At 44.8% G+C, this 26,191-nt stretch overlaps 1 protein-coding gene across 2 annotated transcripts in view; it reads right to left on the reverse strand.

The window, feature by feature from the left end:
* Nucleotides 1-26,191, reverse strand: part of LOC138448858 (zinc finger protein interacting with ribonucleoprotein K-like) — a 360,764-nt gene that overhangs the window by 252,335 nt on the left and 82,238 nt on the right. For both annotated transcript variants that reach the window (XM_069604726.1, XM_069604725.1), the window contains exon 2: nt 22,069-22,189. In XM_069604726.1, the coding sequence (XP_069460827.1) occupies nt 22,069-22,189 (121 nt within the window). The remainder of the gene's footprint in view (nt 1-22,068; nt 22,190-26,191) is intronic.

Consider the following 26,191-nt stretch of genomic DNA (forward strand, 5'->3'; position numbering starts at 1 on the left):
CTAGCATAGGATACTATGTGCTTTCCACATCCCATCCTCGTCGCCAGTGTGATATCCGAAGAGTGGACCTCCTCACGCATCCGCTCGGCCACCCGCATACGCACAAGAATAGGCCAACACAGTAGCTGGGGTGCAACACTTCTTCATTTGTCGAATACCCACTCGAACTGCCTGGTGGGCGGTAACCCCACCCCCATGCCCACGTGGGTCGCAGCCCACTGGATTGTCAAACATAGATATAGGACTCATCCTCTAACCGTGTAGGAAATGACGACACCACACCAGAGACTCACGGGGGGAGAGGAGAGTATGTAGGTGCAGCGGAGCCCCGTCTGCTAAAAGGGCTCTCAATGGAGTGATGACGTCACTTACTTGCAGAAGGAGTTAGTGACGTGGCTCAACTGTCACGGGGCATCAATGGGACTGTTGTTCCGTGACGTTTCCTAACGGAGTGTTGGTCCATTTACCTAAAAGGAAGGGACCTTACGGCGTGCAAGCGCCATAATGTGATGGCATGCTGTGCAGCGACGAAACGTCGATCAGATAGAGGAAGCCTGATCGGACCGTAGCACCTCAAATGTATATTGTGAGCTGAATTAATTTTTGCAACGTGCAGGGGAGCCGGAATGCACTCTGTCTCAGATAAACATAAAGGAAGTTGTGCGTGAAGAGCTCGGAGATCCAGATGGGAAGATGTGTACGTTACCCGGTCGTTAGGAGGAGAAAAATGGTTGGCGAGGGGTCCGGGAAGTTGGATAGTGCTGGCGAAACAGGGAGCGCGGGATTGGACATGAAGGACTGCGGTACAGTTAAGGTACTGTTAGCTCAGTAAAATGTATGAGGGCAGAATGGCCTGAGCATTAATGTGAGAAAATGAAGGTCTGCAGCCGTGGATCGACACTTTTGCACAGGTTATGTGTTTTGCATTGTGTCGTGGCGATGGACATACCACATGTATCCTTTATTTGTGGAATAGAGTGACATTTAACGTGCTTCATGAGTTGGGTGTTGGTTGTTGAAGTGGATGGCACAGTGGATGGCTGCGAGCTGTATGAAAAGACATTTTTAGCTCATTGTATGCATTTTAACGTAACCTTTTGCGGATTTTCAGCGTACAGGTGCCACGCGCCTAAGGACTTTTAGGTATTAAAGTTTGTTAGTGTGAAGTGGAGAGTCTGTGAGGTGTGTTAGACGTAACCCTTTGAGGAATTGTAGGATTAGAGGTGTGAGGCACTTAAGGACTTTTAGGTATTAAAGTAATTTATTGAATCTGAGGCTGTAACGTGCCAAATGTGTAATTGAAGTCATGTTGAAGATGTGCAAGTTAGTGCTTATATCTGGCACAAAATGTTAGGGCGAAAATGTTAGTTGTCTAAAGTGGAGATATTGTAGTGCACAATGCCTGTTGTGAAGGGTGTAGGCATAGTGTGTGTGGAAAGAGATGTTACCGCAAAAAGGTTTGGGGGTTGCGCTTTCATGTAGTGAATGGGTAGAGAAGGAGTGTATATTGTGTCACAGTGTGGAGGGCGCGCCTTAAATTAGAGTGAGAAGTGATGGCATGGTGTATCACAATGTGGAGGTCGTGCCTTCTGATGATGTGAAAATGAGGCTATGAATGGACGGTAGTGCCCTCCATGTTTGAGTGAAGTTAAAATGAAGTGAAGTTGAAGTTAGGTTATTTACTTCTAGGAGTCCCACATAAACAATTGGATAGTTGCGCCTTCTTATTGTGCAAGAGTGTTTGTTTTGACATGGTGTCTCACGAGTACGGAGGGTAGCGCCTTCCACGTTGAAGAGTAGTGTTTTTTTTTTAAAGTATGGGTGTTTTACTGGTTTAAGTGACAAGTATGGTTAGGATACTAGTTACTAAGGTCATGACAATTGTGCCTTTGGTATATAAGTGTAAGGATGGTGATTTTGCTGAGAGATCAGCAGTAGTCAATTCAGATGCGGTGGATGTCACACACGCAAATCTTAGAGTGGTTAGGGTTTGGTAGGGGATGCCCACCGGCCAACTTGCGTGTGTGGGCATGAAAGATGTTTCATTACTTGTTATGTTCTGGATTTAAAGTCATGAGTTGGGTCTTGTATTTTTTTTTTAAATTGGTATTTAAATCAACTGTACGACCATTTTTGGGTGTTTGTAGGTGCAGTGTGATTACTGTATGACTCCATTCTATCTGCCAATTGTGTGCGTAGGCTGGTAATCATTTTGATGTGTTTCCTTGCTGCTCCTTCAGGGAGGAGTGGTCTTCGTCGGTAGTGTTTCTTTACTTTTTATTCAATCGCCGTGTTTGGCTCGATTGAATAGGCTGGTCTGCTCACTGCGGTTCCGCTGGGTGCTCCTCTGCACTGTGCATCTTCATATCAGTACTATTCTTCAGGATGTCATGACTGTTCTTCTTCGTCTCAGTATGATTAAAGGGAGGACAAACCTTAACTTTTCTGGCATACACAAGCGTACGGAGGATTTTAGAACTCTGGAGAGAGTAAAAAGCTGTGGGAGAGGGGATTGTGGTTGAAATGTACTGTATCTCTCCTAGGGTGTCATCCCTCGTCCTATGAGGGTGTTCCCTCCCCATGTGATCCTCCCGCGGTGTACCACCCCCAGGTGGATTATTGGACTGTGGCCACACTGCCCTGTCCACATGAGAAGGGACAACATCCAAGGATTTGTCACAATAGGCACAACCCAAATTTGTATTGATCTTATCAACCTTGGAAAGATGAAAGTCGAACTACACTCTGAGTGGGGCTCAAAATCTGCTTGAGGTGAAGGAACCAGGTCTATTTGTCCACCCATCATTGCAGAGCTATCCTCCAGGCCCTCTGAAATTAGTTATTAGGCCTTGTAGGCCAATAAATAATACAGAGTCATGGCAGAACTACACTGTGTTAAACTATAGAATTAAAGTAATTTAACTAAACAGCCCACCTATGGTTGAAGCAAAGTATAATTTGGCGGTGCCTCAGAGTCCGACATGCCCATTTAGTTGAGCAGCCTTCTAAAAAACAGGGACTGATAAAGGGACTGACGTCACAAAATGTTAGCTTGCATATAGAGCAAAGGAGTTAAAGGGTGCACCAATTGAAATGTTTATTCATATAGCTTCCTATGTCCATTAAACCACTAACTTATTTTTGCTGTGCACTTCATTTCGATTCTTCTTAGCTGCAAGTTACATAGACAGTCCATGATCTAAGTTGTCAAAGGCTAGATCCACTGCAATTGTTGGGCAGTAGTGTACAGTGTGTACCTTCTATGACAGGGTCAAGGATCTGACCCTGTCAAGGGAGGCATAGATCCCTCTCAGCCTGGGGCAGGAGGCCTACCAGGGTGTTTGCCAGAGCCAGTCCTGCCCCAGAGGCGAGCGAGGGCGACGAGAGGTGGGAGGGCCCCCCCACCATGTGACTGGTTGTAAGTCGGGAGTTCTACTCTCAATAAACCCTGAACTCTGCTAGCCTGCGTTCTCTCTTTTCTCTTTCAGAACTACAAGGTCCAGCATCCATAACTGCGATCTGTAAAATACCCGACCCATGAGAGAAGGATTGGCAAAGACCAAGAGCCGGTGAAACAGCACATAATCAACACCAGAGGAGGTAAATGTGGTGGGGCAGCAGGTCTCTGCTGGGCTGCCAGCAGAAGATATCGGCGGACCAGCAAGATAAATGGGGGCAGGGCCAAAAGAACTCTTTGTAACGTTGCACCTGGGAAATGCGGCCCCAACTAAGAAGCCAGGAAGCGATTGGCCCAGGGAACCAGGTGGACAAAGTAGCAAATGGGAGGGGGAGAAAGCAACAGAACAGGGCAAGAGGCCCTATAAAAGAGACCAACCCGGAGAGGGGAGTGTGTGGTTGTTCGGGTGAGGTCAAGGGATGAGGAGGCTGACCAAGGGTCCAGGCGGTGGAAGGCTGGTGGAATGGAGGAAGGAGGAAACAGAGCGTGCTAAATGTGAGGAACTGTTAAGTGAGAGAAAGTGGTACTCCGGTGTGGAAGTGGGTGTATAGTGAGTGAGGAGAGAGACTCGGGTAAGTGGAAGAGCAGATAAGAGAGTGAGTGAGGAGGGCGACTGGGAGAGTGCAGGGAGAGAGTGGAAGAGGGAGAAGGGTGGAATGTATAGGGGAGCAGAGTGTGGTGAGTAATGGAAAGCACAGGGGAGTGAAGAATAGAGCGTATAGAGTGGGAGGGGGAGGAAGTGGGGAACTAGAGGAAGGGAGAGGAAGGAAAAGGAAGAGATTACAGTGTCAGGAATACAAGAGCGTGAGAGAGGAAGAGTGAGACCTGAGCAGTAGGAAGGCACCATTTCCCTTGGTGGAATTCAGGCATCCGAGGGAGATCAGGATAGATATCAGCTAGAAAAATCCCAAAGGAAGTGAGAGACATAAGGCTGCTGCCTTTAGGCCTTCACTATGGTTGCCAGACATTTCGTCGAAAAAAATGTGTCGACAGGACATTTGGTCGAAACCATTTGGTCGAAAACCAAATGGTCGAATTTATTTTATTTTCACTTTTATTTTTTTTTGCCCCCTAACCCCCTTTTTTCCTAAAAAAAACCTTTTTTTCCCTAAACTACAACCTAAAATATATATATATATAATTTAAAAAAAAATTCGACCATTTGGTTTTCGACCAAATTACGTTGACGAAATGACTTTCGACGAAATGTCCGGACACCCTTCACTATAGTAGGCAATCTTTGACAGTAGAGGGTTACAGATCTGTAGTTGCCTACATTATGGCTAGAGGAGCCTGGGCAGCCCACGGGAGGGAGGCGAGAGAGAAACAGCTGTTAGTGTCCTGCTATTCTCGTAATGCAACCCACATCCGCTTCAGTTGAACATTGTGCAATTAGGACCCTGGGACCATCTCTTGAATCTGTGGTATTCTTAAGGCACCTGTGACACATCTGATCATGAACACAGAAAGTAGAGTGAAATGGAATGGTACTCCTAAGGAAATGAATCATTAACTGTACATATAAATACAAAGTAAGGGTTATCTTGGTCCGATCAGGCATACTGAATTTAATCAAATGAAATTATATTTTGATTTTAAATGTTTTCTTTTATCCTTCAATAAGTAATAGTACTACTGGAAAAAATGTGCAAAGCAACCCCTAAGTACGTATGCGATTCATAACAGTAGACTATTCATAAAAACGAATTGTGGCAAAATAAAAATGCAATCCATGCGTTTTCAAATATTGTATTGATTTGCGTCATCAAACAACAGAACATTACATAAAACCAAACTAATTAACACTAGGTATGAAAGAAGTAAAGGTGGAACGAGCTCAGAATGTACTGCAAGGGCACAGGGGCAGATAGTTTGTTGGGCTTGTGGGTAATACTGAAGGAGTTCCTTTTTTAAGGTTCAAGAAAAATACAGCAGTGGATCTCAAGCCTTCCGAGAGTGAGGGTCACATTCATGGAGAATAACATGAGAATTGTTTGCGGAGGGTTTTCACATAGCTCTCAACCATTTGTTTTGTAAAGGCGGGTGAAATCACCCGATTTTGTTTTTGGCGGGTGAGACGCCCATTGAAATGAATGGGAGTGTTGGAGGCTTGGCGGGTGAGTCAGCCCTTTACAAGGCGGGTGACACCCGCCAAAAGCGTGCGAGTTGAGAGCTATGTTTTCAACATCAAAGACGACCAGCGAGGGCGGGTTTACAAACTGGTTGTTGTAGCAGAAGGGCTTTGTAGATGATCCAGGACAACTTAATTTGTATATGCTCACCTTGGATTGAAGCCAGAGGTGATTAGTGTTAGGCAGAATCCTGTGCAGTGCCCTTAGGGACCATTACACAAAATTAAGACTACAAGTGGCAATACAAGTTCACCTTTGGTACAAGCCTGTAGTACACTGTTAGAGTGGTAGCAGTAGCGGAGCAGCCAGACTTATCTCAAGAGCAAATGAGCAGTAGTAGAGATTACACAAAGGACCACAATTACTGTGACTCAAGCATACACCGACTCAAGGTTTTTGGTTGAAAAGTAAAAGTACATTTATTTATAGACGATCTGTTCGTAAAACACTTCCCTTCTATTACTTTAAAATCACATGTAAAATACACTACACACAACCAATTCACTGTGTGCAGTACAATTCAAGGTAAGTACCATTGGTTTTGACAGACCGGTGTTGGGAAACAAAGACGTTACCGGGGAACAGAAGCAATCACTTTTTGACAGTAATGACAGTTCTGTCTTACTAAAGATACGCATACCCATGGAAAGAAATGTCACCGGAGTTAAAACACACTTAGCACGTGAATCAACACAAGAGAGTTGGGGATAAAAATCATAGGCAATACTTTTGTCAAGGCAGATAGAATCAGAGGACACTTTCCTACAAGTGAATATAAGTCAATAGGCCTGCACCAGTGTCAAGTGGAACAGGGTTCCTGCTTGGATATTGTCAAAAGAGGAAGCAAAAGTTATAAGAGGGAAGGAAGATAAGGACAAGCCTTTGGTGAGGAGACAGGGGTTCAACCCAGTTCCTCGAGGTCGGACACAGTACCTTATTCAAGTGAAGAAGAGCTGGTGCTACGGCAGTTGTTACTGGTAGTTCCTGCAGACTCACGGTTCCTGCAGCTTCAATCGTAGGGACAAGAAGGAGGGTGTCTGGAGCGATCTGCACTACCCAGGGATGAGGCCAGCAGCAGCAAAAGCAACAGTGAATGGTGCACTCCTTTAAAAACAGGAGATGCTCTTCAGATGGCTATCCGGACCACTAGAGCTGTGTGCAGCGATTTCGACCAAGAAGAGGATCCTTTGCCTGTGGAAGAGGAGCTGGTTGATCCCACCAGGCTCATGGGAAGAAGACTACAGACTGGATCTTCTCTTGTCGTTGAAGGGTAGATAGCTCAGGACTGCAGCAGGGCTTCACCGGGACTCGGTAGTTGCAGCAGTGTCTTCTTCTGCGCTTCTCTTCGGTTCCTTTCTAGTTTCAGTGGCGACTCTGACTTCCAGCCCAAGATTCCTGCCTTGTATGCGAAAATCCCCCATTCACACAGCCTGGCTGTTAATCACACAGCAGGGGGGTTGTCCGGCCCGGACAACCACCTCAGCCAATCACGACAAAGTGCGACTTGGGTTTCCAAGGATACCCTGTGCAGGGGGTGACTACACCCCTCCTTCACATTCAGCCCACCTAGACACCCAGACGCCAAAAGGAGGGCTTCTGGAGAGAAGCCAGCCAAAAGACGGTGAACAAAGAAGGCAAACCTGGTTTGCCGCGCAAAGTAAAACACAGGAAGGACTTTAACAAAAAGAAATGGCGAATAAACCCGACCGGAGCCAAAAGAAAGAGCATTTGGTCAAGCAGGTTTTTGTTCGAGGCTAATACAATAGCCTGGAACAGTACCACGTTTATATAGTATAATTGCGGTAGAAAGGTTAGGGTAGATACCACTGCCACCAGCCAAGTCTAAATGTTAAAAGAGCAAAACAAAGCTCAGAGAGGCACAGACGAAAAGGGATAGGAGTTAACCCTTTCCAGTACTCATGTAAAATGGGGTGTACTGGGTCTGTAGTTTTAAATGACTATGTAAAGTAATTGGCAACTTTACCTGTTTTCTGGGGGACAGTAGTCAGCCCCAGAAAAATGGAGTCAGTGGGAAGTCTCAAAGACAACCCCGTGTCACTGCACTCAAGGTGCTGTGTAACACACATAAAAAGTGGTGTACATGGAGTGGTGTCCTCCAGAGCCCACAATCACACAAACAGTAGAAATACACATGGCAAAACACATGTAAGAGTGGGAAAAAGGCTCACTCCAGAAATCCAGCAAAGCTGCAGGGGGACTCACTAGGTGAGGGAAATTAGCCATAGAACGAGAATTCTCCATAACAATTAGTAATATGAGGGATGATGTGATCATTTTTTTTTGTCCCCTGTGATCACTTGTGCTGCAGAGTGTAGAACTAACTGCCTTCAGAGGCACAAGGGAAGACTTCAGGAGGCCACACAGTAGAGCACTAACCCTGTACAGATGAGAGAAAGTTAGTGCCTTTGACTACTGGTCTGTAGGTTTCCAGGGGTATCAAGAACTTTTTTCCTAGTGGAGATGTAGTTGAAATGCAGCTTTCTGGTTGAATGTAAGTTTAGGAGACCACCGATTGTAAAGTTCAATAATTTAGCTACTTTAATATGATAAATCATTTTTCCGAATCGCAAATTTTCAGAACTACACTGCTCCTTAGCCATGTTTTGAGCTTCATCTGTCCCAATACCAAAATCACTCGTAAAGTAGATAAAGCATTCATTCAAAGTAACATGGGGCTTTGTGCCAGAGACCGAGCAGATTTGTGTGGTCTAGTAGACAATGGTGGATCGAGTTCCAGGATCCCAGGGTTGCTCAGAAGTTGATCTTGCTTCAGCTCGGAGACAGGTGGAGAAAGGACTTGGGTGTGGACACAGATGACAATCTATGGCACATGATATACAAAGGCCACTAAAGAAACGCAAGATTCAAGTTGATTTATCTAAAGTTTTTCCACAAGGCTTACTTCATGCTGGCAGTTCCGCGTATAATAGTTATCTAAAAAAATGCTTTGAGGGCCAGGGGGACTTTATCAATATGATATGGATGTGCACATGGATTCACGGCTTTTGGAATCTGGTAATGGAAAATACTGAGACGAGTAGAGTGTTCACTCTACATGTCAGGTTTGAGGGAATATATTTCCACTACAAGGGTGTAAAGCATATTGGTGAGTTCATGGGCTGACCCTGTATGTTGGCTATGAGAAGGATTACAATGGCGTAGAAGTCCTCCTAGGGATCTCCACCGCTTGGGAGGCTGGAAAACGTGGTGGAGTATTTCCTGGATGCAATATTTCACCTGATAATCCGAACCCGTTTACTGCGTGCAGTACTTTCATTAGTAGCAAATGTAGCAAATACCTTTCATTTCGTAATTGGATGCCCTATAAAAACAAATGGTGTTTCCAAATACCGCTAATCTTTACTGTTACTGCCAACTTCATAATCAGGACCTTATACAGTTGGACTTTCCAAAATATTCTCATTTAAGAAGTGTTGCAGTTCAAACATAATTCCGTGGCAGCAGCCAACTTTTCTTTCATTAGAGAGAGGGAAGATTGGAGAACTCGCACTTCAAAAAGGATCGGTCGTACAGAGGACCCGGGTTCTTATAAAATGCAGCGATTAAGGGAATATGACACCTGCAAATTCAGAACTTTATCTGGATTCATAGATATTGCATGACTATCACCTTAATGGTATACAATTTGAGAAAACTATGCTTTTTATAGCATTGGACACCTGGGTGATGAATAGCCTGAAACCATTTTTATTTATGCACTTTAAAATTTATTCAATGTATGTAGCCTTATTTAAAATATACACTTTAGTAGGATTCCGCCCACAAAAAGCTTGGAATCATGCCCTGTCTGGTGCTGAAACATAGCTATGTCAGTGTGCACTTCAAAAACTATTCCCTTTCTATAGCATATTCTGAAATATGCATGGATACAGCTTACAGTTCGACATTATGGATTTTATTATGTTGAAATGTGCAATATGCTCTTATATAAGGTTCACCTAACGTACATTCTGAATATTTGTACTATACAACATCTCAAAGGTTACTCTAAATGTTATATGCACTTTAGCAGGTTGCACTTTCATTTTTTATTCTGAATTATGTTTATTGGAAGGGAGCATGTGTAGCTGTTTAGCTGATATTAGTGGGATAATTTGGGTCAACCACTGCAGGACTACAATAAAAATCTATAGAAAGAGAAAGTTATGTTTAACTTAAATGTAATGAAGTATACAATGCCACAGATTTGCTCTTTATTGCAATCACTCCTATAGTTGTTTTGTATTTTTTAAAGATATAGGGCACATACATGATGTTTAAACGTTTTTTTCTAGATCTGTTTTATATACAGGCAGAGCTGCTCTTTTATAACTTGCTTTGACAAACACATTGAAGTGCAACACATATAATATGGTGCAACTACTCACAACCCAGAATAAATCTGCTTCTCATTTTGCCAATGGACTCATGCTAAAGTTAGAGTTGTCTTAAAATATATATTTTTAGTTGGCCAATTGCTAGCTATACGCAATGAGTATCATCGTTCCTCATCCCCAAACCAGTTGGTGGAGGTACTTGCCCTGGGTGATCAAGAACACCAGGCTAAAGGTCTGCCTGAAAATATTCTGGTAAAACCGATCATCAATTATCTTTATTTGTTTATGTCTTTGAGCACCCAGTTTCCATTCTAAAAAAAGATGTACTTTTTTTTTTTTAGGTAGGACGTTGGGATTGAAAATTCACAACACATTTACCACCGGATTGTGATGTCCAGAGAAACAGGAAATACTATGGCACATACCACTGGCCCATGTATGTGCTTCCTCGCAGTATTCTGAATGTAGCAGTACTTCTGCACGTTCATTTTTAGGACGATTTCGATTGTGATCAGGCAGAAAATTATAATTTAGCCCTTATATTGGGCATTGTCTACAACCAAGTGCCAATGACTACAGGACCCACCTTGGGAACCACAAACTGTTAGCATTCAACATAAACAAGGACATGACCAGTCAGCAGCAACCAGCATTACCTTAAACCACATTGACAGAGCACAACTATTATTGATTTGAACTTCACGTCATGCACGATTGGTAGATTCCTTATAGGTGACACGGGAGGCACTGCTTAGCTGTGTGGCCCTTTAGCTTTCATTCTAGAATAATCTGTCTAGACCTCTGAATTTGGACGGTAAACATGTCGGCTAGTTGGTGAAATGAATCATCTCTTCTGTTTTTAAGCTCCGGGAGCAACCTCTACAGAGTGCAAGGTCAGTTCTCAATAAGAGATGGCCACTAAAGGATATGACTCGGAGGCAGAAAACAGTTACGACCACCATTTTGTATTAAGCAGTTTTAATACATAATAAAGGCTTTCAATGAGCTCATGACGACACAGGGGTTTTACAGAGAGGAAGCTACAATTGAGACCAGGCATCTGTGAGAAACCTGAGGGTATTCACCCAGGTAGACCTTGGGAATCCTTTATTCAGGTGGCCTGGGAAGGGCTGGCGCTTTCCGATCCTCGTTCATCCACCGCCAAGGTTGGGGAGGATCACCTGGGTAGGGGAACCTGGGGTTATGCTCGCGGGAGCACCCCAGGCGAGATGCAGTATTATACCAGGGAAGAAGCAAGGAGGACAAAGTCCCTGTGGCTTTTATAGGCTGCTCTACAGCTACCTCCTGTCCACCCAATGAATCTCCCTTACCAGAATCCAACAACCCCTCTGCATCTGGTAAACCTATTAGGAAACCGAACCCTGCTGCTGTGGGAAACTACATCTCCCAGAATCCCCGTTTTCCTGTTGCCTACCGGAGTACTCCCACTCATTCTTCTCACCGTCCCTCTGATTATTATTTCCCGAACTACCAGTCTGCTTTAGCCAAACACCACCATTCCCACCCCTCTGACCCCCCATTCATTTCACGACAATAATCCTATTTTTTTATGGATTTCTCCCATTCATTTGGCAAACCCTACAAATCTCACCCTCCCGAATTTACCCATCCCACTAGGACGAGGGTTAATGAACTAAGAGGTAGAAAAAATTTGCAGGGGAATACGAGGGATATAATTCCTGATGAAAGCCCGCCAGGGTGTCCCAGTGTCGAAACAAGACAGACCAACACCAGAGCCGTATACCTGACATGTCCCGACACAAGGGTCAGGCAGAGTCAGGCAATTGCCAATAAATACAAACACCCGACGGCCTTTTCTCTTCCCCACAAGGATGAAAGGAGCAGCCAGAGAGCACACTTCAAGCAAGGCCGAATGCACGAGGAAGCAGCTATTCCGAACCAGCAGTTCAAATGGAGGAGAAAGGCGGCGAGACCTGAAAGGACGACAAGGAGGGAATTGCCCTTGCCGTTTTCAACTCAGAGCCCGAAGCCTCCGAAAGGGGATTCATAAAACCAAGAAGTCCAGCTGGCGTATGGTGTAACTGGTGTCAACGGTCCATGGGGCCCTTCTGCACTGTTAGCCAAAGCGGGGAGAAGCGCTTGCCACTGTGATGCCGTCCTTGACTCCTGAGACAAGAAACTCCAACAGTTCAGCACAGCCAATGAGTCGGAGAGGACTCATAATAAACCAAACTGTGCTGGGCCCAAGGTTGCAGGCAGCAACATTGTTGAACAAAGAACTTGTGACAAAGAACATGTGTATTTGAACTTTTAAAGAAACCCCAGTGAAGGTCCAGATGCAGAGTGGTCCGGCGTCACGTGGGTGCTCATTCGAAGGACTCTGACTGGTCCCCTTTGTTGAAGCTACAAGTACCAGGAGGCCCTAGGAGAGGCCTGCGTGAGGAGTCAAAGGGGACATACAAGGGTCGAGTCAAACCCCTTGTACAATCGAAACTCTCTGACGCATTGACAAGAAGGAAAGTAAAGGGAAGCCTGGCTGGGGGCTTAAAGGAAAGCCTGACTGGGGGCTGAGATCCGGACTTAGGTAAAAGGAAGAACCCAAGGGGTGTAAAGAAACTGTCGTGTGAATTGTGGCAAGTGTGAACCTGACAGAGGGATGCCAAGAGAAAGCTTTGGGAAGGGAACCCTGCTTTCTAATGAAATGAGCAAATCATGAACTGTATTAAAAAATCACAAACTGTATTAGAATGGCTATGTGAACCCGACAGAGGGATGCCAAGGGAAAAGCTAACGAGAGTGAATCCTGCATTGTGAGAATGCAAAGTGAACTGTGTATTTGGCAAACGTGAACCTGGCTGAGGGATGCCTGCGAATTGGGGTGAAGCATAATACACCCGTGAGCATTGTGTCAAGAGTGAACCCGACTTGAGGGTTGGCCACAGTGAACGGTTGTTTAAAAAGACATTAAGAGTCTTGAATATTACAGGCTGCTGAGAATTTGAATGAAAGGCTGCAGTGTACCCGACAGAGCGAGGCCCACGTTGTACGAAGGTTCGAAGCCCAGCAGAGGGGGATCCTAAGGCGTAGAGTAATCACCCTGTGAAGATTTATTGAAGGAACTTTGGTTTTTGTTGGTTGTGACACATCAGGTCCGCTGAGGAACGGGACTTTGTATGAAAGAGACTTGGTGTCACCGGTCTGCGCCCTCGGCACATAAGGGGAAGATGGAAGATCCTCCATTGAACTTGCCTCTACGTCCTCTCCCTTCCGTTCACTTTCTAGCTTATTGTTCCTCGCTTGGTTAAAAGGTTGCTCCGCCCCCTCATCTCTGCGTTGCAACCAATTGTGTTCTGCTACCTGCTAGGTTGGCATGCTGTGCTCTCTGTCCCACTAGTCCGCATTTGTTTCGTCCCTCCTGGCTTTCTGTTTACTGCCGGCAGCTGTTTTCCCCCGCGGGCGTCAACGCGCTCTACCTCGCTGGGTTCCAAGGCGCTCCCGTGTTCAGCTCTCCCTCCCTCATTGTGGCTCCTCCGCACTGAACACTGCTGCCCTTTCTCCCTCTGGCTCCTGCTGCACTGCCGTGCTGGGCTTAACCCACTTCACTGCGGCTCCTCCGCATGCACTATTCTGCAGCCTCTCTCTGTATATCCCGCTGTATTATTCGTGCTGGGTTTCCCTCACTCCATCACGGCTCATCTGCGTGTACAACTCCGCAGCCCTTCTATCCAGATCCCGCTGCACTGTTGGATTGGAATTTCCCCATCTTCACCACAGCCCTTTCTCGAGTTAATACTCCCTGATCAGCTGTACGTACGTTCGGAGATATATCTCTCTCTCTCTCCTGTATTCGAACTTCTGCCTACTGGAATCTAGCAAGCCTACTCCTCCTGCTTCACAGTAGAAGGGTTTTTGTGCCTCAGGCTTTTTCCCCTTCACCTTTGGAGACTTCTGGGAGGTCAGCCTCCTGCCTAGGCTGCATCCCCAGTGGGCATAGTGGCTACCTCCCAGGGTTGGCCATTTCTCTACAAGGAGAGAAAACATCTAGGAAGAAGTGATTTACGATTCCATCCGACGAAGAGGTGGTGTTTTCCACAAAAGAAGAATCAGGTGAGGAAGGTGTGTTATCTGAGAACAGTGACACTTGGTCACAGAAGGCCTTGATATTTTGGGAAAAAACTAACATCGTGCTAGCAAGGCCCAGGAGTATGCTGTGCTCAAGAGTCCTGCCTTGTCCCGTGCTAAAACGTGGGCAAGGGAGTCCCTAGATATACTATCCTGTCTTATCATTTTGAAAACACTTCTCTTTCTTTTCTTGTGAACATTATCCTCCACTATTTTGTAACATAGCAGTAAGGATTGGCAATGGTTCTTTTTTTGTATAGGCCCTTTCTTTTTATTTCACTAGACTCCACTTGGACTGTATTATTATTATTATTATTATATGGTTGTAGCTTGCTCCCATCTTAGATTTAGGTGTAGATTAGGCGTTTATCTAACCTATTATACAGCTTAATAAACACCCTTGAACTGTAATACTTGTGTCCGTCTTAACTGTTGCCACCATGAGCTCCTAACACATCACACCATCAAACAGATCCACCTTTTTCTTGGGTGTCTGTGTGGGGAAAGGCTATGGTAAGGTGCTAAAGTGCATTGCAGAGGGCATGGAATCTAAAAAGATAATCTCAGCTGCACTGGTACTTTGACACCTACAGCACCAATGCGAGTGTGGCTTAGAGTCCTTGGGGATAATAGAGGTTGATCCAAGGCAATTTTTGGAACAGTACATAAATGGCAACCTGTAATTACCGATTACAGCCTCTGACCCTCTTGCCAATATAAAGTAAGTTAGTGGCTGCAATAATTAAGAAACCTGTCAAGCCAAACAAGGAAAAAGCACAACACAGGGCATTTTTCTTAAGCCCGAGATCAGATTTCCATTTGTTTTTTTAACAACAACAGGAGTGAGTCAATTTGACTTTAACAGGACTATTAACCCCACTAAACTGAGCCCTGATCACACCTTACAGGAGATTTCAATTAGAGAAACAAAAGGCAACATGTCAGTAACTGGCTCAAAATGTGTAGTAGCAGTATGTCTTCTTACTAGTCTTTGCGCCTTGATGTGAAGAGAAATGGTTTGCCTTGTAGGCGGTCAGCTTAGCTCCTGTATCCAACGTGTGCTAGGAGAACCCACCCCAGGAACAGCCAATGATTGAGGAAATCGTTGCAGGGAAGAAAACACCAAGCATGGTGAATACATTTGGCTGACAGACGCTGGTAGTGCACACTAGGAACAGAATCCAATAATGACTGGCGAAGAGTAGGAGCCGCTGACTCTGGCGAAAAGGGGTATCTCGATGGGGTATGGGCGGGGGAAGACAATCCCACACTCTGGGCATCAGAGGACTGGATAGACTGATCTATGGGTTTAAAGAAATTGGTTTATAAAAACAGAGGATACACGCTGTGAGGAGCCTGAAATCTCTGTGAGGAGCCTCACTATCCCTATTCTAGGGGGAATTTTCCCTACCTCAAACCAAAACTACAGAGTCTGTCCAGTTTCAAGATGTCCAAACAAAAGATCTGTCCTGTGTCTGTAATCCTATTCTGGCCCTCACGCTCTTAATAAACTCTAAAAGGTGTAAAGGGGGTTATTTCTTTACTTTTCACCTTCACTCCTTCCTACCAGGAATCATTACTTAAACATTAACCTTCATCTGGTAAACTCTCCTGCCAGGACTTTCAGTTTATAATACAAATATGTAACTTCACCTGGTATACTCTCCTGCCAGGACATTGTTGTTTAAATACTTTGTTGCACAAATACTGGACTTCACCTGGTATACTGTCCTGCCAGGACTTTATTGTATAAACAGTTTGTTGCACACATCTCCTTAACTTTTTTTTTGACTCTGTTACTTTACAGATATTCAACTTCACCTGGTATTCTGTGTCCAGGGCTTTATTATCCAAATATTTTATTGCACTAATCTTTAGCTTTGACTGCTGTATTCTTATGCCAGGACTTTATTACATAAACAGTTCATTACTCAAACACTTAACTTTACCCGGTGCGTTTCCTTTCCAGGACTTTGTTTTAAGTAACACTTTATCCCAACCATCAGTCAGTATAGATGCTTGCCAGGTCTTTGTCATGGGGGTTATTCTTTCCACGCCAAATTGTGGTTTAATAATCCATGAACAACCTTCATACTAAATCCTCTGTCTTCTTTAATGATGTTGTTGCTTTCTATTGGTAGCATTCTTGAGAAGCGTTTCCCTTTATTTATCCATTTGGTAACCCATCCTCCTCTTTTATGCTCACTGTCTTATTTCTGTCACTGCTACACAGCAACCCTTGGTCACTGACAACCCGGTAACCCTACTTTCTTCCCAGGGTTTACCGTTTGTCTGTTGTGCCTCTTTGTTCCTCTCCGCTTTGCTGTACTGCTCTCGCATGCACCTCCTTCAGCAATGCAGTCCTGTGATGCCGGTTTCCATGGCTTTCGCTCTCCAAGCGGTACACCGCTCGCACCTTTGCTTCCCCTTTCCTTTCTTGGGTCTACCTCTCCTACCTCTACAATAGCCCGCCTGCCTTCAACGCGGTACTCAGCAAGCTTACGGGGTCACAAGGTGATTTGGCGACTGCAGATTTCCTCCCACATGCCTGCTGCGATCAGCCCGCATTCAAACTTCCCAATCTGTTTACTCATGTCCCAACAACAAGACTGCAGTGTTCGCTGCCTGGTCCTTGTAATCATCATTACTCAGTCACTCTTCTTCATGTCAGTCGTTTTGTAATTCGTTTCTGAATTACTTGGGGGAAGTGGATACAGAGTTTCTCGGGAGTGATCTTCATTACTCCCTGCTTCTTTCTCGACATAGTCAGCAGTTTGTTTTCCCTAATGTGAGTTTGGGGATTAAATACTCTAGCTTTATTCAGAGGTGGGGGATAAGCGTGACAGTATGTCATTAAGGCATGAGGGACTGAAGAGATTTCCCTGAAAGGGACATGACGGCATGTGGTTTCCTCCAAGGACATCATAGAGTTTCCCTGAGAATCACCTCCCCCCAGGTGGTCCTCCTCATAAAGCCATCTCCAGGATAAGGATCGGCTGCCATCCCCCGGCCCTCTGAGGGCAGGGTAGCCCACTGAAAGGAGTCATGATATCCTCAGATTCATTACACCGGAGACACATGAAAAAGTGTGGGGAAAATGGTTGCTGCGCAGTGATGAACTGTGAAGAACCTATGGGGTTTGTTGGTTTGTTGCGGAGCGGAGAAAGGGGTTTGGTGGGACAAGAGATACCGGGTGCCAAGGTTAGGGGGTGCAGGTAACGACAGGTAAGTCACTTGTTTTGTGTCACTGATGTTTTCTGTCTGATGCATCAAACCCAAAATCGCAATTAAAGTGGTTATAAAAACATAAGAGAGACAAACAGCATACCTGCAACCGGAGCATTGTGATGCGCTGGGCTCTCGCAGCTCAAGATAGACAAGCAGTATCTTGACGCCGTGGACGTAGTTAACGGTCATTACTTTGGCAGGCATAGCGGGCACCCGCAAAGCCACCAATAACACGGAAACCCAAGAACGTATCCACCATACAAAGGTAAAATGACCAAAGGGATCTTCTAATAATGTAAAACATCAAGCAACCTCAATACATATTTTCCAAGTGACGTTTGTAGCACAGGCATCCAACAGCAGCTTCAGTCTGCACAGAGACTAAACTTGAAGGGGCCCCAAAAAACAATACTATCGAATGCCAGCTTACTTGGGTCTATTGTGTCTTTGGTGCATCCTCTTGCAGTCATGTTGCCAAGTTTTTCAATTGTTTTTTTATGACACGCTCTACAGCGTGTGGCATGGTTAACAGAATTTTTCACTAAGGCCCGTTGTGGAGGGCGAAGAGGGCATCCTCTCTGTGGAAGAGCCTTCCGTGGATCAATACTTTTCCTCTTTCTGCTATTGACATCTCCTACAGACAACAGGTTTGGTTCGTCATCTGTTTTCCTTTTCCCTTATATTTCTAGCACCAGCTACAAACTTCAGGTGGCACAGAGTTTGCACTTTTATTTGCTCGTTTTCCCCCCTTCCCTTAATCTTTTATTTATATTCAAATTCCTTTGTCTCCACAGATAGTGGGTGGCATTGGGGTTCTTCTTCCTAGTTTCCTTTCTTCCCCTACAAGCACCCAAGTGGATGCTTTACAGGAACTCAGTCCAACTTCTCTCTTCCATCCTGGTACTTCCATGCAACTGACCTCCCTCTGCCACGTCAGAATCATAGAAAATGATGTCACTTCATAATGCCAGTAACACACAGAAGCAAAGAACATCCTGGATACTGCCCCCCAATCACCCTTATCAACCAGTTACAGCACATAGCCAGATTCTCCACCTTGCTCCTCAAATGATTCAACTCCTTCCTGCATGACCATAAACAGAGCATTAGACTAGCAGACTTGTCTTCACAGCCAGTTCCCTTGGAACGTGGAGTCCCCCAAGGATCTCACTGCTTTTTTTTTTTAACATTCACTTTGAACATCTGATGGATCTACTCCCTGCCCATTTTAAACAATACTGCTCCTATGCAGACAACACACAAATATACTTGTGTGCCAACTGTCACCAAAACCAGTTCAACATGGCAGCCAAAAGGATTTAGGGACATTGAGTATTGGATCAGGCAAAAACAGTCTGAAATTCAAATGCTCCAAAAAAGAAATCCTGATCCTCTGTCCCTGCGGCCTTCTCAAACAAATAGTACCCCTACTCCCGGCCCTCACCTTTTTTCAAAAACAAAAATGTTACCTATCAAATTTATGGTACAAATACTGGAGTCATCTGGGATGTGGACCTCAGCATGAGCTCACAGATCAGCACACTATTTAAAGCAGCCGTTTTCAAAATGAAACTGCTAAAAAGAATCCTTCCCTTCATCACTGAATAGTAATAGGTAATCTAGTCAGCTCCAGACTGGACTGCTACAATGCAGTACATGGGGTCCATCCTTGCTTGCCAAATAGAAAGATTGGAAAACAACCAAAACACAGCAGGAAAACTGGTCTTCAGGCTGTGAAACTGCAATCGGTCACCAGACACTTCAGAAACATCTGCTGGCTCTCTGTGCAAACCAACATCCGATTCACATAAAAATGGCAGGATACAACAGCCTCCTCTTTTCTCCAAGAAGCTAATCCAATCCCACTGCTGAAACAGACCACTATGGTCCAAGACTGCCAACTAACTGACCATTCCCAAAATGGGATGCAAAAGCTAGGGTGACATGATTTTCATGGACACGGCTCCTCACCCGCGGAACAGCCTCCCACATTAACTGAGATATAAACATATTAAGGCCTGGACTCAACCCTTCTTATTCTAGCAACCCCCCTGAAATCTGGTACCAAAAGATACTGCTTGAATGCCTAGAAGTAGAAGCCCTGATCAACAACAGATTAACATTGTTTGACGACAAAGCCAATGAATGGTTCTCCTCTTAACACGTCAACCGGCACCAGCTTGTCCAGATGGGCATCGGTGGATTCCAATGTCAAAGCAGTGACCTGTGGGCTACCCCAAGGATCCTAAATCTACTTCATTATCCTCAACAGGACATCAAGAGCCATCAACAAGCTGATGTCGCAACTGTACATGAAGTCCACATTAGGCAATGACATCCACTGACTCTAGCAAGAAGTCTGCATGCCAAGTGCTTACTTAAAACTGAACCTGGCAAAACTGAATTCAACCTACTGGCAACAGCATAAGCCAACCTCAAATCTAGAATGGGCTCACTCTTGATGTACTCGCATCCACATGTAAACCTGTTTTAATGCAAGTTCCAGGAGGCATCAGGTAAGTTCACTCAAATAGTTCCTTTATTTATGTTACACTTGTAGTTTGTTGTGTTGTTTATTACAATTTCTATCTTTAAGGGTTACTTCTGCATTCCAATGTAGGTTGGGTGTGCAGGCATGTTTTTATTTCCTGCGTGCAGGTACACCTCCAGTTTGTGTTGGTGAAGTGAGGTGACCTGTAGTGAGTGTAGGGCTAGTTTAGGTTCATAAAGCAATGTTAGTCTGTGTCAACCAATGTGCATTTGGTCAGGGAGACCGTTGGTCTCTAGTTGTTGGTGTGCTGACCAGTTACTGGCTTTTGTATCTGGTTGAATGTTGGTTTTTCTTCCTCAACTGTCTCCTATCTCAGCTTCTATGGTGTTGTTTGTATCGCCCGGTATTGTGGTAAACACTGATGGCTGGCTTCTAGTGGCCTCAGATCGGTTGAAGTAGGTCCTCCTTCCGTGGAGAGGATTTCCTGAAAGGTGCAAGCTGTGGTGGTACATTTATAGGTTGAGACGTTGCATACAGTGTGTGCACACCCAAGGTTGTTAGATTGGAGGGTTGTTTGTCTTTCTTGGATAGACTTGCTATATTGGCTGCTCAGCTGCCTGGCCAGTGGTTTAGGATGGGGAGTTGTAGTTTGTTTTTCTCCACATGGAGCACAGGTGAATGTTATCTCAAGTGGTGTTTTGCCATCCCACCTGTGTACCCAGTACAAAGCTTTCTTCATGTTGCTGCACTTTTTATCATAATGAAGAGGGGTAGAGGAATGTGGTGCTGCATGAGGTGTGTGTGTGTAGTGAATGTTTTCCCCTGTGAGTGTGGTGTTGACGAAGTGTGGAGTTGGTGAAGTCTTCGGTTTGTGTGTAAGGGCACAAGGTCAGGTTGTGTTTGCTCTTGGCGGTGGTTTAGTGCTTGAGAGTGGCAATCTCAAGACCTGGGGGCCGGGCGTACACAGGTAGAAGGAGGTTTGTTTCTGTTTCGTTGGTTCAGTTGTACTGTGTTTGTAGCCCATTGGATGTGGCGGGTTTGTGCTTGGTTGTGGCAGGATCAAAGTCCAGGCAGTGGCAGTTCTGGACAGGAGGTGTTCGTTTTACTTGGGTTGGTTGAGGATGTAGTAATGTTATTCGGGCATGATGGTGGTGGTTGGAGTTAGGCTCCGGGTGCCTGCTTCTGCAGGGGTCAGAGATATATATTTATTTTATGAAAGAAGGGAGGTGTGTTATGTCCTGATCCCTTGGATGCATGAGTGAATTATGTCACTGATAGAATGTTGAGGAGTGCATGGAATGTTTGAATGTGAATAGTGTTCCAGCCCAGAAAGTTGGACAGAGCAATCCTGCGTGGTGAGTGCCAGTGGGGCCCACTGTGGGGCTCTGCCCCTTACATGTAACATCATAAATAGAGGAACTACTTGGGCGAATTTACCTGCTGTCTCCTGGAACTTACATTACAACAATACTGCAGCAAATTCAATCAAAAACAATAACCTCTCCTATAAGACCACCATTGCCAAGGAAATCCAGACCGCCTTAAACTGGCTCCAACTGCTCTGCAACAGTAACCCATTCATGCATGAATTGGAGTTCAAAGCAGCTATGAAAGCCCTGGGCCTTTCCCACCTAGACGATGGCAACACCTTATTTGCCCTGGTCCCCAACACTCCACTGGACCAATAAATGACATTTCATGCGACAGCCAACTTATCATAGGACCCAATAAGTACAACCAGGTTACTCCCACCCTGAAGGCTCTACGCTGGCTGCCCTCCAGGCTCACATCATCTTCAAGACCGCTTGTATCACCTACAAGGCAAAGATAAGCAAAGCTCCAACTCACTGTCTCTGGCGGCTAACACAAGCCAAGAAGCTAGGACACCTAGTGACAGTGAACCAAGTAAATATAAAAAAGGCAAGGCCAGAAAGAAAACTAGTACAGCAATGTATAAGGTCTTAAGTCCCACGTGGGACTAGCTTCTCTTTTCTGCATTCCACGAAATAACTGAAGATAGGCCTCTTTAATGAGCACTTCATTGATCCTGGTGAACTGCTGATCTGATTGCTTCGACATCCTAGCTCCTTCCTCACCCTCCCCCACACCCGCACACAAACTTTCATGGTCTTCTCTTCCACTTGTACCCAAGTGTATCATCTACCCCATCCTGTACTGTGTTCCATTACTATAAAATCCAGCTGTGTTTGTGCTACGCTAAACCCTATAACAAAGGCAGGCAACAACATCCATTATGAGACAAGCATGGTCCTCCATTAGATGGCAACATATCTTTACCCAGAGAAAGCAAGGCTTGGTGAATTTCTTTCATCACATTCCTGTAAAGCTCCTTCTGCCACTCGTGTAAAAGCTTCCACTCTTCTTCAGAGAAATAGGCAGAGGCATCCTGGAACGAACCCTGTGTTGTAAGCAAACAACATTGGTTAGTTGTTGAATATCTTTAAGATGAAATGCAGAGTAAGTGTGGTAATTGTGGTAACATAGCATGTCCATCACCCCCCCCATCCCGCCCACACACACACAAAACTGGTCCTATTTTCTTTTGCTACAAAGTTTTAGAGCTACTGGTCAGGTAAACATCATGCCTGTTCCCAAAGTAAATGGTGCATTTCACAACAGATGTAAAGAGAGCAGTACATATGCTTTATACAGCCTTGGAAATAAAAGGGGTGCTGATGGGATTGAGTAGAACTATGTGAATGTGTCGTCTGTGTGGTCATTGAGTCCTTAGAACACTTGATGGTATTTTGCGGCGGTTTGTTGGAATTGCGCTTGAAGTTCTTAAAATCCTATGATAATGCGATTGACACAAGCAATCGCTCCAACTTGTGGGATAATTTTATGAAGGGTGATGATTGCAACCTCATCTATTTTATGATCTTTCTTTATTTACGAATTGTTGATATTTTAAAATGCTTTTAGACATTGGCAACCCTTGTATTGGATACTGTTGTGATAATACTATGTTTTTATGTTTTAGTATCACTTCATTTATACTTGGATATTGTGATTGTAATGTATTTATGTTGTGTGTACACAGCCAGCAGGCTAAAAGTATATTAATAAAACTGAAACTGATAGGCTTTATGCATAGTATTAAAACGTGAAACGTTCAGCGCTCAAAGTATTGGACATGTGTATGAAATTCAATAACAACTGGAGGACATTTGTTAATTACCTTAATACTGCTAAACCTTGAATACACGCAGACCATACTTTAAAGAATGTTGATGCTTTCAGGCTGCCATGAGCTTTATATATTAAATCGTTTGGTTAATACTAGTTGTTGAAAATATACCCAGCCTCCCTATCGTGTGTGTGTGTGTGTGTGTGTGTGACCTGGCGTTTTCTTTGCCCTGCATGTATAAACAACTTCATAGCATCAATTGTAGATTCTTATTGCTGAGACAATTTTAATATGTTATCACTTGATGCATTGTGTTACAGTTGGCATAATGAATGTATTTATTTATAGCCATATATGTATTTCAGCAAGCATATAAGGTAATTCATAATTTTCATATTAATTTTTTTATTGTTAAAACACCTATACAAATGATGCTGTATTTCACTTGTTGTGTAGCCTTTAGAGGGCTGAATGACAGGCACCCAGAGGTAGCCATCTATGAGTTAGAGGTCAAAGGGGCGCCTTTCCAAGATCAGGATCCATATTTGGTGAGCAAATAAATGCAGGACCTGCAGGGTCAAAACTTCATCTTTTTTGTACTAGCCCATGGGACAAGTAGGGGAGCCGAAATGACACATCACACTGCTGATTAAATATCACTCCGGAACAGTTTTCTCTGCATTCTGCCTTTTTTCGGCACAGTAAAAACACCAATAAAATTCAAGTAAGAACTGCTCTGGCTGGTAAGAAACGAACTACGATGATCTTTTATACATAAACACCTTCCCACCACCAAATGCTTGTCATTTGCACGGTGTAGCGCAAACGTGCAGTGCAAAAGTAGGTGTACACAGGTGCACTTCGCCTTTTACTTTGCACTCTGCCATGCAAAGTGCGTAACCGCGGCCTGGCATGCTCGCATGTTAAGCAGGGTTTATTTTTAATCGTGAGCACCACTAGCAAGCGGCACTCACAATTACAATTAAAACCTGTCCTGCATGCTTGCATGCTTGTGTTGGAGACAGCGGCAACATCTCATGAACAAATCCTTTGCATCAAGAGGAAAATAATCGGCCTCATTACAACTCCAGCGGTAGCCGTGCCGGTAAAAACGGCAGGCTGCCGCCAGAGTTGTGTAATTTTTTCGACACCTGGCAATGGGGAATCACCAAGGCATTACAGTCCCTGAAGCCAGGCATCGGAAAAAGTCACTCCCCATTCCCACTTGAGTCCCATAGGACTCAATGGGAATTGGGAAGACGGTAGCACCAGCACCATTTACTGTCAAAGTCTGCGAGCGGGTGCCTTTCCGCCCGCCAGGTCAGACCTGGAGGGCGGAAAGGCACCCAGCCCGCAAACTTGTACTTTGCTGGTCCGGTAACAACACCGGACCAACAGGGTTGTAATGAGGCCCAGTGTTTTCTTTGGTGAATAAAGTTTTTGGTTTCATCCAAGACCGTGACAGCATAATTTACTCAACTGCTACTTGCACCAAATGACTCCTGCCAAACATGTAGGAGATTATTTCAGCCTGTTATACATTTCACGTAAATTCAGTAACATAGTTACGACTATATTTTGCGGAAATAGTCTCTTGTAACTTCTTTAATCAGTTGATCTAATTCCTTCAAGACGTTATGAGATTTGTGTCCCTTCTCAGAGCCTTTAAAATCTACTTTGCACTTTAGTGATGGAAGATTCACCCTTGTGTTTCCTCTCTTCCTTTGGCTCATATGGGGTAATTATCCCCTTCCCCCAGGGTGGGGATAGCTAGTCTTTACAATTCGCTTTCTTTAAATCCTCTTTCTTCCTCCTTCATGCATAGTCTTCTTTCTCTTTATATTTGCTGTCTCTTGACAGATATTCCACTTTGCCCGCTTTCTTAATTCTTCTCACAATTTCTATTGCATTCGTGTTTCTCTGCTTAAACACTCTGCTTTCCCCCCACATGTTTGTTTCTTAAACTCAGTGTCTTCTTCCATGTTTGCTGCCTCTGGTTTCTATTATCACCATCATTACATTTTCTCACTCGTAAAGGTGACTCGAATGAGTATGAACAGTCCCATAGCGATTCCCCTTAGACAGCTTTGGTCTACCATTCTCCTCGTTAACTGGGCTTGCCTGGGATAACGTCACCGGGGCTTTCGTTCATTTTTCGTTGCTTTCCTCATTTTCTTGCCTTCTCGTTTACCTCTGGCATTCAAAGCTTCATATTCTCTCTCAGTACGTACTGACTGCCTGTGGGTAACTGGATGGTAGGTGGTCACAGCCGCCTAGTGGTCGCAGGTTAGTTCTGTGGACCGCCGGTCCACCACAGGATCTCCGGGGTATGCCACCACCATCAGTCTCTCTTCTGCATTCTCGAAGGATGCTTTGCGTCCCGTGCACTGGTATCAGCTTCCCAGCAGTTTCCAGACTCGCAGGCTTCAGTCTCTGGAGTCTCCTTCCATCTCAGGTGCTGTGTTGCCGGGTAGTTTCCCTGGCCGACGTACATGTGTCTCTCCGTCCGCTTGCTGCAGCATCTCTCTCCACTTCAGCTTTGCCATCCCAGTTAAATGCAAATTCATAATTACAGAGACATATTCGTTTTCTGTTTGACAATAATAGATGGCAGTCTTTTCTTCATCCAAGTCTCTATAGTGTATGTCCTTTATGGTGTCTGATATTCCCAACTAGGCCATTTCAGGATATTCTTTTGGGAGTTCCTCAGAGGAACGGCAGTCCTTGTCCCCACAGTCTCTGGGAGTCTGGATCCTCTCTAAGTGAGGTCCCAGTTGGCACTACCCATAGGGAGGGTGTTACCGAGCGTGCACTGCTCACCTCCCTACCCTCACAAGGGTGGTGCTCCCCCTTGGGGAGAAGAGAGGAATTCCCACGATTCGTCACGCCACTCATAACTACATTGTTCTTGGTTCAGTCTGAAAACTGTATAGGACTATTCTTGGTATTATTGATAAACCTGTCTCTCCCACTTACACTCATAATAAACATGCTTTATTACAATTAGTACTGGCCACCTCAGCTTACCGTTTCTGCCGCCTGATATCCCGGTAGCACTGAGAAATTACAGGTGACAGCAGATGGTAAATTCCTGTGCGGGAATGGGAACACCGAAGCACCAGCCCACTTTGTAACAGTGCCAGTGCTTCAGTGAATTATCTGCTGGTAGGGGCCTGAACTACCGGCAGGTCAGGCCTGCCAGTAGTTCACAGCCCTTACCACCAGACTCAGAGTGACCCGGTCCGGAAAAGGTGCCCATAACAAAGTTACCGG

This window comes from Ambystoma mexicanum, chromosome 1p, assembly GCF_040938575.1.
Source record: "Ambystoma mexicanum isolate Mex_15411 chromosome 1p, UKY_AmexF1_1, whole genome shotgun sequence".
In the NCBI taxonomy this organism is placed as follows: domain Eukaryota; kingdom Metazoa; phylum Chordata; class Amphibia; order Caudata; family Ambystomatidae; genus Ambystoma; species Ambystoma mexicanum.